This window comes from Archocentrus centrarchus, chromosome 13 (genome assembly GCF_007364275.1).
Source record: "Archocentrus centrarchus isolate MPI-CPG fArcCen1 chromosome 13, fArcCen1, whole genome shotgun sequence".
In the NCBI taxonomy this organism is placed as follows: Eukaryota; Metazoa; Chordata; class Actinopteri; order Cichliformes; family Cichlidae; genus Archocentrus; species Archocentrus centrarchus.
The window spans coordinates 10,659,645-10,671,062 of NC_044358.1; the positions used below are offsets into that span (position 1 = coordinate 10,659,645).

The 11,418-nt window shown below is 41.7% G+C and overlaps 1 protein-coding gene across 1 annotated transcript; it reads left to right on the forward strand.

The window, feature by feature from the left end:
- The first annotated feature begins 7,492 nt into the window (after positions 1-7,492).
- On the forward strand, positions 7,493-8,434 carry LOC115790114 (olfactory receptor 142-like). Its single transcript, XM_030743783.1, has one exon. The coding sequence runs from the start codon at positions 7,493-7,495 to the stop codon at positions 8,432-8,434; it is 942 nt and encodes a 313-aa protein (XP_030599643.1).
- The last annotated feature ends 2,984 nt before the right edge of the window (positions 8,435-11,418 follow it).

Consider the following 11,418-nt stretch of genomic DNA (forward strand, 5'->3'; position numbering starts at 1 on the left):
GTGTTGTTAAACCTTAAACACAGTCTCAGTCATTTCACACCTGCGTTGCAAAACCGTAAGCACTGGCAGCAGAATGCAAACAACTCCAACACCACTGTCAGCTGTTACACACAGTAACTCACAATTGAACACATTTGTCCAATGATGTGAGCAGAACAATGGACAGACACATACAGAGAGGCAGAGGAGGAAGAGTGTGTGTGAGAGGTGGCAGACGAGGAGGAAGAGGATGAGGACGTCCGAGAAAAAGTCATGTACACCATGTCCTCGTCCACGGGATGACCATGAGGGAAGCAGGACAGAGGGTCCAACCCAATCTGAGCAGATTCTCTGTGTCAGCATCATCAGGACATTCACTGTTCCATGCTGTACAACATGTGACACACAGTATGCCACACTGCAGGTACTGTGATGTTCATTACAGTGGGATGTCCACTCGCAATATACATTCATAAATGCACTCACAGAATTGAACAATGACCACATGCGGTTGGCAGGAGCACCATTTTCACGCAACAAATGGAAGTCCCTGACCAGCGGGGTGGCAATGTCACCCTCTGTGCAGCCACTGGTAACTGGGGGGTCCTCCACCATCATGCTAACCTGGGGCCATACAACACCAGACATCTCCTCACATTCCTGGGTGGTCTACAGGATTGCATGGCTGTGCATGAACAGCTGGATCAGCAAGCAATGCCTCCTGTATATGTCATAGTTTGGAACAATGTGAACTTTCACCGTTCTGTCCAGATATGCAAATGGTTCACACAAAATCAGAGCTACATAAATGTGTTCCATCCACCTTCCAGCCCCTTCCTATAGAGGAGTTTTTCTCTGCTTGGAGGTGGAAGGTGTTCGACCGACAGCCCTACACCAGGGAGAATATACTGGAGGCAATGGAACATGCATGTGACAATGTTACTGTAGAGTCCTGTCAAGGCTTGTTTCTGTACACAAGGGGGGTTTTCCCACTTTGCTTGGCAAGGGGACACATTGCCTGTGACGTGGATCCTCTGACCAGACCACGCACACAGACGTGATGGTGCAGAATGAATCTGTGTCCTACAGTGCTGTGCTTTTCATTTGTTTATTTTAATTTTTATTTCTTTTTTGTTAACATTCAGCACTGTCATGTCTCTCTGACTATGGCTGTGTTTTTGTGTTCACACTTGAAATAAACATTTTCTGTTGACTACATGCCCTGGATGCTGTGTCTTATATTATTGATGTAGTGTGTAAGAGATGGTCTTTGTGAATAGATGCATTACTTGCTGTGTGTGACTTGACCACAGTGTTTGGTTTTGCACACAGGTAACTGCTTTTTGCAGAGATGGTTTGATTTTGACGGGAAAGTCTGGGGTTTTGTGGATTTAGCTTGAGTTTTTGGAATAAAGTCATTTGCACACAGCAACAGGTTGAAACTTTCATCAAGGGAGCTCCTTGAATGATTCATACAAGGCCTACCTGTGTCTGTGATGCTTGTTGAGTTGTGTATGTTTATTGTGTGCAAAGATGACTAGACACATCATAAAAATAGCTGCCACAACCAAAAGACATACGGAACCTCTGTAGCCATACCATCCTAATTGTTTTAGCAGGTGTCTGCGTTTCATCACTGATCTCTCGTGGGTGACATAGAGTCTTGATCTGCACATCACTTTTTTTGGAGCTCGGCATGCTCATGTCGTAAACCCTTGTTGCATTCCTCAGCATCAACCTCTCTAACCCTATGGGTTATTACTGTGGTTCTGGGATCTTCTTGCAAAGGCTGGTATGAACCCAAGAGGCGCAACCTTCAACCTTAATTGCTGTCTGTGTTGTCAGTAGTACATGAAATGGTTTCTGCCACCGTTTTTGCTTCCAGATGGTTCTCCTGAGAACTTTGATCAGCACCAAGTCTCCTGGTGTGAGAGGGTGTAGGTTTGTTTGGGGTAGGTGTGGAAGGGCTGGTTTAATCTGTCTATGGAGAGAGGACAGAGCAGATGAGAGATTTATACAGTAGTGTAACATTTCATCCTCACAGTGTTCTGTGGTGGTAAGAGGATGTCCTGGGGTCCCTATCCCTGTATTTGGTGGATGTCCAAACCAAATTTAGAACAGACTGAGGCCACGTTTAACTCTTAACCTTGTCCTTATGTCCATTAACACTAAGGGTAAGGCTTGCTCAGTATGATTTTTATAGAAGCGTTCTCTCTTTCTATCGCCCTGGTGCTAGCTAGATGATAAGCGCAGTGATGTCTAATGTCTATTTCAAGATTGGTGCTTACCTGTACTGACAAAAGCTGCTTCATTATCACCGCTGAGTTTACCTGGAATTCCCCACCTCGGGATAATTTCTTGCAGTAAGACTTTGGCCACTGCACCTGCATCTTGTTTGCTAGAAGAGAAAATATCTACCCATGAGAATATGTGAACAATCGCCAAGCAATACTTTTTACCTTCACATGATGTGAGTTCAATGACGTCCATTTGCAGATGATCAAAAGGCTGCGGGTGAATGTGCTTCCTGTGAAGTTTTAATGCCTCTGTATTATTATTAGTTGCACAGATCATACAAGACTTACAACATTTTCGAAGGTAAATTTGGAATCCCTTTGTGAACCAGTGTTGCTGTATTTGTTGTACCATCCCTCCTTTTGACACATGGTGGCATGTGTCAACTTAGCATAATGCAGAAACGATGTATGGGTAGACATAGTTAGTTATTGGGACCATACCAAACTTCACCTGTTATGTAAGCCTGCTGTTTTCCATACCTGTTTCTCCTCTGGGTTTGCCATACTTTGGATAGCTTGTAAATCTGTGTTAGGAGATGGAGTTAGTATGGTTTTGATGTAAATGCTGTGGTCTGGTTTCACATTCTGTTTAGCTGCTGTCTTTGCTGCTGCATCTACTCTGGAGTTGCCTAGAGAAATGGAGTCTTTTGAGTTAATGTGAGCTTCACATTTACAAACAGCTGCAGCTTTTTGGAGCAATAAGGCATCCAGCAATGCAATGCCACTGGTCACTGGTCTTTGCCACCCTCCATACTCCTGCAATAAAATAAATGTTATGTATCCACCCTTCACATCGACTGCCTAGCTGAATGGTTTATCAGGATTTGGTAAACCTAAAGTCAGTTTTAAGTCAGTGAAAGCTTTGCCAGCATCTTCACTCCACTTTAGTCTGTCATGTGCAGTCAGTCCCCTCCCATGTATCATTGCTGACAGTGGAGCCTCTCGCGCAGCATAGCTGAGGATCCACTGATGGCAGCATGACATCACATCTAGAAAACTCATCATTTGTTTTTTTGTTTGTGGTTTTGGAATGGATTGAATAGCTGCAATCCTTTTTGGAGAGAGGGACTTACCGGCTGACGAGATCACGTGTCCCAGATAGGTGACCTTCTCTGAAGCCCACTGTAATTTGGAGAGACTCGCCCTGTGACTGTTCTCAGTGAGGTATTTCTACAGTGCTTTTGTGTTTTTGTCTTGCAGGCCTGATAAGAAGGGGAACAAATCATCAACTCATTGACATATTGCAACAATGTGGAACCCTCTGAAGGGGTGAAACCTGACAGGTTTTCTTTTAGTACACTATTAAAAACTGTGGGGGCCTCATTTAGGCCCATGAGGCAAGAAAAAGCAAACCAAAACTGAGTGGCAGGATCAACCTTTAGACTGAAAAATGCATTAGCCAGATCAATCACAGAAATATATTTGCTTCCTGGTGGAACTTAAGCTTGTATGGTGTGGGGGTTGGGAGCTTCAGGCGCCCTGGGGTGTATTGCTGCATTCATTGCTTGAAGATCTTGCACAAAGCATCATTCTTCAGGCTGCCCTTTATCCCTTGTTTTATTACAGGAAATATTGGCATGCAGACTGAGCTACCTTCACATGGGATGATTCTGCCTTCACTAAAGAGTTGAACACAGGAGTAATACCCTTCACAGCTTCTGGCATTAATCGATATTGATGCTTACATGGTCTGAAGTCAGACTTGGGAGTCACCACCAGAGGAGGAGCACCTTTCATTTCCCCCACATAATTTTTACTGGTTGCCCACAAGTGGATATCATGCAATTCTGGAGATTCTGGGGTCAACTGGCATGGTGCCACCTGCTGGGCATAAAGAGAAGTTTTTGTTAGCAACTGCACAGCTCTTACAATATGTACAATTGCTGTCAGATGCTTCTTAAACAACCCATTGCAGTGTTTTACCCCTGCAGTGTCAGTTTCTTCCCATTGTTTATACTGGTGCACTCATTTTATCCAAGGCCCCAAATGTTTTTGCTCAGCATTTGAAAGAGAAATATGTGGAACACTGTTATGGATTCTGTAAAAAATGTTTTTGCTAACAGGTAGAATTATTTCGGCTGCACACTTATCTTTTGTCCCAAATACACTGTCTATTCATACTTTTTCAGTGTTCTGTCTCTCTCTATGCCATTTTTCCTCAGATTGTTTATCAGTTCCCTCAAACACATGCACTGTGACATGTAACAAGTCTGCTTCCCTGTAGTCAGATTTGTGTGTGTGTGTTGTTGTGCAAGCTTCACCACTTCATTACAAGCAGGAAACACAACAGTCTGTTGGAGTCTCCACTCATATGCATATTTAACCATCTGCAACATTCTGTTCACCTGTGTTATGATCAAGCCATTTTTCCCTGACACAATGACAGTCAATGTCTTCACACTGTAACTCTATTGTATATGCTTCAATTATTGTAAAGCCTCCTGCTCCTACAGTTTTAATTTATCTACCACTAAGTTTTGGTTTTGGTTTTAAATCTTCCTGTCTAATCACTGATTCAGTAGCACTACAGTCTACTCATGAATTAACCTTTTGTCCTACAACTTGGTCAGTTAGTTGTGGCAAGTGTTTGTAAGCAGTAGACAAGCTCAGCATTTGGTAATAGGTGTGTTTGTTAGGTCTTTAGGCTTTAGCAGTGATATGAGATATGGTCATGTTTATTTGTGTAAGCTGGTCTTCACTGGATGTGTGTGTGTCTGTCTTGTTTTCATTGTGTGTGTGTGTGTGTGTGTGTCTGTCTTATTTCCATTGTTTACCTTTTGTTGCAATATCTGGGCACCCTTCCCCTTCTCAGCCTCCACCCCGAGTCAGTCGGCCTCAGTTTTCTGCTTTTCAGGACAATCCTTAACCCAATGTTCAGTGGCACCACACTGTAAACAGCTTTCTCTCTTTCTCCCCCCACCTTGTTTGTAATTGTATCATCTGTGATGTATATTCTGGACACTCGAGTGGAGAGAGGAGCTGTTCTGGTGGTCGAGGCCAAGTGCAATGAGACGTGGGTGGTGGCCAAAGCAAAAACTTGGGTGTGACGGGAGTTTGGTGAGGCCATGGAGAAAGACTTTTGGACAGCCTTGAAGCAATTCTGGCAAACCGTCAGGTGATGCAGGAGATGAAAGCAGTGCTCTACTCCTATGGTTAATAGTTCAGGTGGGGCACTGCTGACTTCAACTGAGACTATAGTCGGACTGTAGAAGGAATACTTCAAGGACCTGCTTAATCCCACTGACAGGCCATGTAGCGGAATCAGATCAATCAACACTGGAGTATGTTGGAGCATGGACTATGTCTGAAAATCTGGGCCTGGAAGAGAACACACAAACTGTGCTTTCATGCACAGCTTTGGATGAACAGTCAAGCGCAATTCCTGATTATAGAATGCAAAACCATCTTCAGAGCAGGAGACAAAGCACAGTACACCACTGCCAGGCCAAACCTGAAAAAAGGGCACCAAAGGAGTCATACAAACAGAAAATTGAGGCCCATCTCACTGACAACAATCTAAGATGGGTATGACAGGGAATAAACCACATCACCAACTACAGGAGCACCATCTCAACTGTTAAAGCTGATGCTTCACTGGCTGAGGAACTGGACAGTTTTTTTTTCACAAGATTTGATATCAGTAGGCCAGCAACCCCTCCCCAAGCCTACAGCAGCATCTCACTGACCCTTCACCCGCACCAGGTGAGGCATGAACTCAGGCCAATAAACCCAAGGAAAGCTGCTGGTCTGGATAGAAGACCTGGAAAGGTAAAGGTGTCATGTGCTTATGAAAACCATCACCAGATTGTTCAATCTGTCCCTGAGCCCGGCCACCATTGCCACCTGCCTCAAATCAGCCACCATCATCCCCATTCCCAAAACACCCACAAAAAGCATTCTGAACAACTTCAGGCCCATCATGCTCATGTTGTTGAAAGTGAAGTGCTTTGAGAGGCTAGTCTCACGCCACATCAAAGACTGCTTCCCAACAGCATTTGATCTCCATCAGTTTGCCTCCAGGGCAAACTGCTCCACCGTGGACACCATCACCCTCAACCTCCAATCGATGCTAAGCCACCTGAAACAACCTACAGGATGTTCTCATTAAAAAACTGCTCATTAAAAAACAGATGAAATGAAACATCTTTCCACGTGGTGTTTAGCCAACAACCTGCTGCTGAATGCCTCATACACCAAGGAAATCACTGTAGACTTCTGAAAGACCAGAGTGGACCACACCCCTCTTTACATCAACGGGGATGTGGTGGAGACAGTGATCTCCTCCAGATTCCTGGGTGTCCATACAGCACTAGTCAAAAGTTTGGACATGCTCAGTGTGTCAAAACAGCCAGATAGCAAAGATATAGATGTCTTTAGTTTGAAACAGTGAGCTCAGAGCTGAAAGTCACAGACACAGGAGGGGAGTGTGAAAGTTAATATTCTGTTATTGAATATAGATATATATTGAAGTTAAACTGTGGCACTTTTTTGAATGCAGATATTTTTGTTCTTTTCCACACTTTGAAGCAGGAAGAGAACAAGGAACACCGAACACTTCAAGTTTTCGTCACAGGATAACGGGGTTTACAGGAACTTATCAAAGATATCATCTGCTTCAGATGCTCAAAAAAAATCATTTTGAAGGGGAGCTCAGTTAAGGTTGATTTTCTTGGGCCCCTTCCTGAAATGTCCTAAATCCCCTTTGTATTTTCAAAAATAGTAACAGTAGGCAGTCTTAAACATGAGTATCATGAGTATCAGATAATAAGCTCAGCCTTCTGCTGTGGGTGTCAGCTGAGGTTAGAAAGTGCAGTATCAGATTTTTAGCTCAGTGAGGACCAATTCTCAATAAGAAGTAAAGATTTAAACTTAAGACTCTGTTTTGATCAATATAAATACTTTTGAAAAGGGAACGACAGGTTTGGGTTATGTTTAATATTTGTTGTCTGTATTTTATTCTAAGCATATACTCACACTGATCTTGATCTGTGCTGTTTAACAGATTTTTGAGCTATCTTGCTCGAGCTCCTTGCTGAAAATATATATCATATAATTTTAAAGCCTTTTTCTTTGGGACTCATTTATCATTGGATTTGATGATCATGTAGCTGCAGAATTCTTTCTGACTGTACAACCAGCAGATCTGTGAGATGTTTGATGGAAACATAAAGAAAATGTGATTTCTGCACTCGGTTCATTCCTGTACAAAGAGGATCATGAAAAACTCTACACAGTTTTCATATTTCACTCTTGGTGCCTACTTTGAGGCTGGAGCTTTCAAGTATGTATATTTTCTCATTATTATGTTATATATTTCTATTATTAGTTCCAATGTCTTGCTGATTGTGGTTATCTGTGTGAACAGAAGCTTACATGAACCTATGTACATGTTTCTGTGCAGCCTGTTTGTAAATGAGCTGTATGGTAGTACAGGGCTGTTTCCATTCCTTCTGATTCAGATCCTCTCTGATGTTCACACTGTTTCTGCTCCTCTGTGTTTCCTGCAGATTTTTTGTGTGTACTCTTATGCAAGTGTGGAGTTTTTAAACCTGGCCGTCATGTCTTATGACAGATATCTTGCCATCTGCTGTCCTCTTCAGTATCATACACGTATGACTTCTAGAAAGATTGTCATGATCATTGCTCTAACGTGGTTGTACCCTTTTCTTGGAGTAAATGTTTTGATTTCTTTGAGTGTTCCTCTGCAGCTGTGTGGGAACATCATTAACAAAGTGTACTGTGACAACTACTCCATTGTTAAACTGGCCTGTTCAGACACCACAGTCAACAACATCTGTGGAATTGTTTACACTTTCACAGGAGTTCTTCTTGTAATTTTAATTCTTTATTCTTACATGAGGATCCTTAAAGTGTGTTTTTCTGGATCCAAACAGACCCGACAGAAAGCCGTCAGTACCTGCACACCTCACCTTGCTTCTCTGCTCAACTTCTCCTGCGGTGCCTTCTTTGAAATTATACAAAACAGATTTGATATGAGACACGTCCCAAATATGTTGCGTATTTTTTTATCATTATATTGGCTCACGTGCCAACCACTCTTCAGTCCTGTAATCTATGGACTGACTCTGACCAAAATCCGAACTGTGTGTAAAAGTGTCATTGGTAAAATCCATCTTTTTACACTTTGTCACAACTGAACTTTTACCATGTAATATCCAGTTAAATTATCTTTGTGCTTTAAGTATCTTAGCCTCTGCATGTGTTTTACAGGTTATGCAGTTTGTAAAGACCTCTGAGAAAGAATTTGAGCTGCTAGTCCTAACATTTGATGCATTTCTTCAGACTTTATCTTGAAACAGAATGGGTTTAAATCTTTCACCATTAGAATTCTTCTTTGTTTAAAAATCACATGTGTCTATATTATAAAACTATTAAATGGCTTTAAAATGATCTAATAAATTAAATAAAAAAAATGGTCAAAAGTAGTATTTTTTTAAATCTTAGTTTTAGAGCCTCTTACAGTTTTTCTCGATTGTTTACACATATTTTCTGAAAGCATGCCTCATACTCTCAGAACTCTACACCCAAATCAAAAACAGACACACAATTGGCAAAACCCTTCAATTCTCCCCCAAAATTACTCATTCATACATTCAAAACAATGTTATCTCTTCTTAAAATTGTAGTTTATTTTCAGATGACACATACAAACCATCATATGAATAGACATTGATACATTTTTTTCTCAATTGTTTACACACAAATAGTGGTACTTGAGACACAATGACCACAACATATAGCTCATGCACCAACCCCCTGAACTGATTCTGCTAAACTACAAGCACAATTCAAGCTTTACACTGAAACACTGGACCATGTCTTGTGCAGAAATAATCTGAGGATGAAGCAGGTCTGCAGGGTGCCATTTGAATGCAATTCAGAAAGAGTCAAAGAGTTGGGATATAACTATGTGCAAGTCCTACACAATGCCACCATTGATGCATCTTCTCAACACTGTATGAATTATACATATTTCAGTACTGTAATCATAATGATTGTGCTTCACAGTAGTGACCACTCCATGTCTATTTCTGATATTGTCATGTGTGGTTCAGAGAGTCCTTGAGCTAGAGGTGGCTGCAGTGGAGCACCAGTTCATCTTCATTGATGAGGTTGGATTCAACCTCACAAACAGACGAAGGAGGGGAAGGAATATTATCGGCCAGCGTGCCATTGTTGAAGTCCCAGCGTGGAGGGAACATCACAATGTGTGCAGCGATTACCCAATACGGCGTCAAGCATCACCATGCTGCCCTTGGCCCCTACAGTACAACACTGCCCATCTGATCACACTCCTGGACACCCTACACAACACACTTATTCCACCAGATCAGAGAGACGGTCCAACGCAGTTCGGGTACGTTGTAATTTGCGACAACGTAAGTTTCCACCGGGCTGCTCTGATTCATGACTGGTTCACTGCCCACCCACGCTTTTCAGTTATTTATCTCCCTCCATTTTCTCCATTCCTCAATCCTGATGAGGAATTTTTTTCTGCCTGGAGATGGAAAGTGTATGACCTAAATCCACAAATGCGTATACCTCTTCTCCAAGGTATGGAAGATGCATGTGGAGATATAGCAGTTGATGCTATTGCTTCTGATGTGGATGAGGTGCTGTAGCCAGTACGAGAGAGAAGAGAGGATACAGCACAATTTTTTTTTTTTTTTTTTTTTACTGTAATTGTATACAGTAAATTCTTCTGTTTTGTATGTAGACCACTGTATGTGCACCTTTGTGTTGGTTGGGATGTACAGTGTGTACATTGTTTTTGTGGTGAAAATAAAATATATTTGTTACAGTGTATTTGTGTGTTCTGAGTATAAAAACAATATTCTAAAATATTTTACAACACACTTATGTACTGTCTGTAGTAAGTGTGACACTGAACAAAAAAATGCCTAAGTCATTATCATCATAGTGTTTTACATTGAGCACATCAGTGTTCTGATTTCCTCTGCTTTTTTCTGAGGTTTTTTCTCTTTCTTTTCTCTTTTCACTGCACCATTCAAAATGTATAATAGGATCATTAACGCTGGATTAATCAGCATAGTGCTGTGATCATTAGTTTTTGTTTTTCTCTCTTTTTGTAGAGGTATTTTGGTGGTTGCACCCTCTTATGTCACTTAGATCACTTTTTTTCACATCTTTTCTTTTTCTGCACTCAGAAATATGTTTACATCACTTTCAGTGGTGCAATTTACCACACTAACATACAGTGCAGACACACACACACACACGCACGCACACACACACACACACACACACACACACACACACACACACACACACACACACACACACACACACACACACACACCCATCTTTAGTGAACACACAACACTAACACCTGTTAGTTTAAATATGAGCACACTCAGATTGGTCTCATGGAATATACACGGAGCTGGTTCGAGGGAAAAGAGACTACAAATTTTTAAACGGTTAAAGGACTTAAAAGCAGATGTTGTTCTTCTACAGGAGACACATGTGTCCAAAATATCTGCACACACTCTCTCCTCTCCACAGTTCCCTCACATGTACTCAGCCTGCTATAACTCCAAACAAAGAGGTATATTGATTAACAGGAAGATAAACTTTAACATTAGCAACACTACAATAGACCCTGAAGGTAGATTTACAATACTTAATTTATCTATTCAGAATATAGGTCTATGTATTGCTAGCATATATGGAGCAAATGTTGATGACCCCTCCTTCTTTCATACCTTCTTCACTTCACTATCCAATCACTCTGACACCACACTTATAATATGAGGAGACTTCAACCTGGTACTTAATGCAGACATTGACAGGCTCAGTACAGCAGTGAGTCAAAGGAACTGGCAGTCTGCAGACATTCTTAAACAGTACATGAAGGATTTTGGTCTTTGTGGTGCTTGGTGTTCACATCACCCCACTCTGAGGGATTATACGTTTTTTTCTCACCAGTACATCACTCTTACTCCTGCTTAGATTACTTTTAGTTAGCAGCTCCATGATGATGGATATCACAGACACTCAGATTCATCCTATCACTATCAGTGATCATGCACCAGTGTCTATGTCTCTGACACAGAAAAGAGTCACACCACCAATCAGGAACTGGAGGTTTAATACATCG

Coding starts and splice junctions, on each gene's coding strand:
- LOC115790114 (XM_030743783.1), top strand. CDS start 7,493: ATGAAAAACTCTACACAGTTTTCATATTTCACTCTTGGTGCCTACTTT.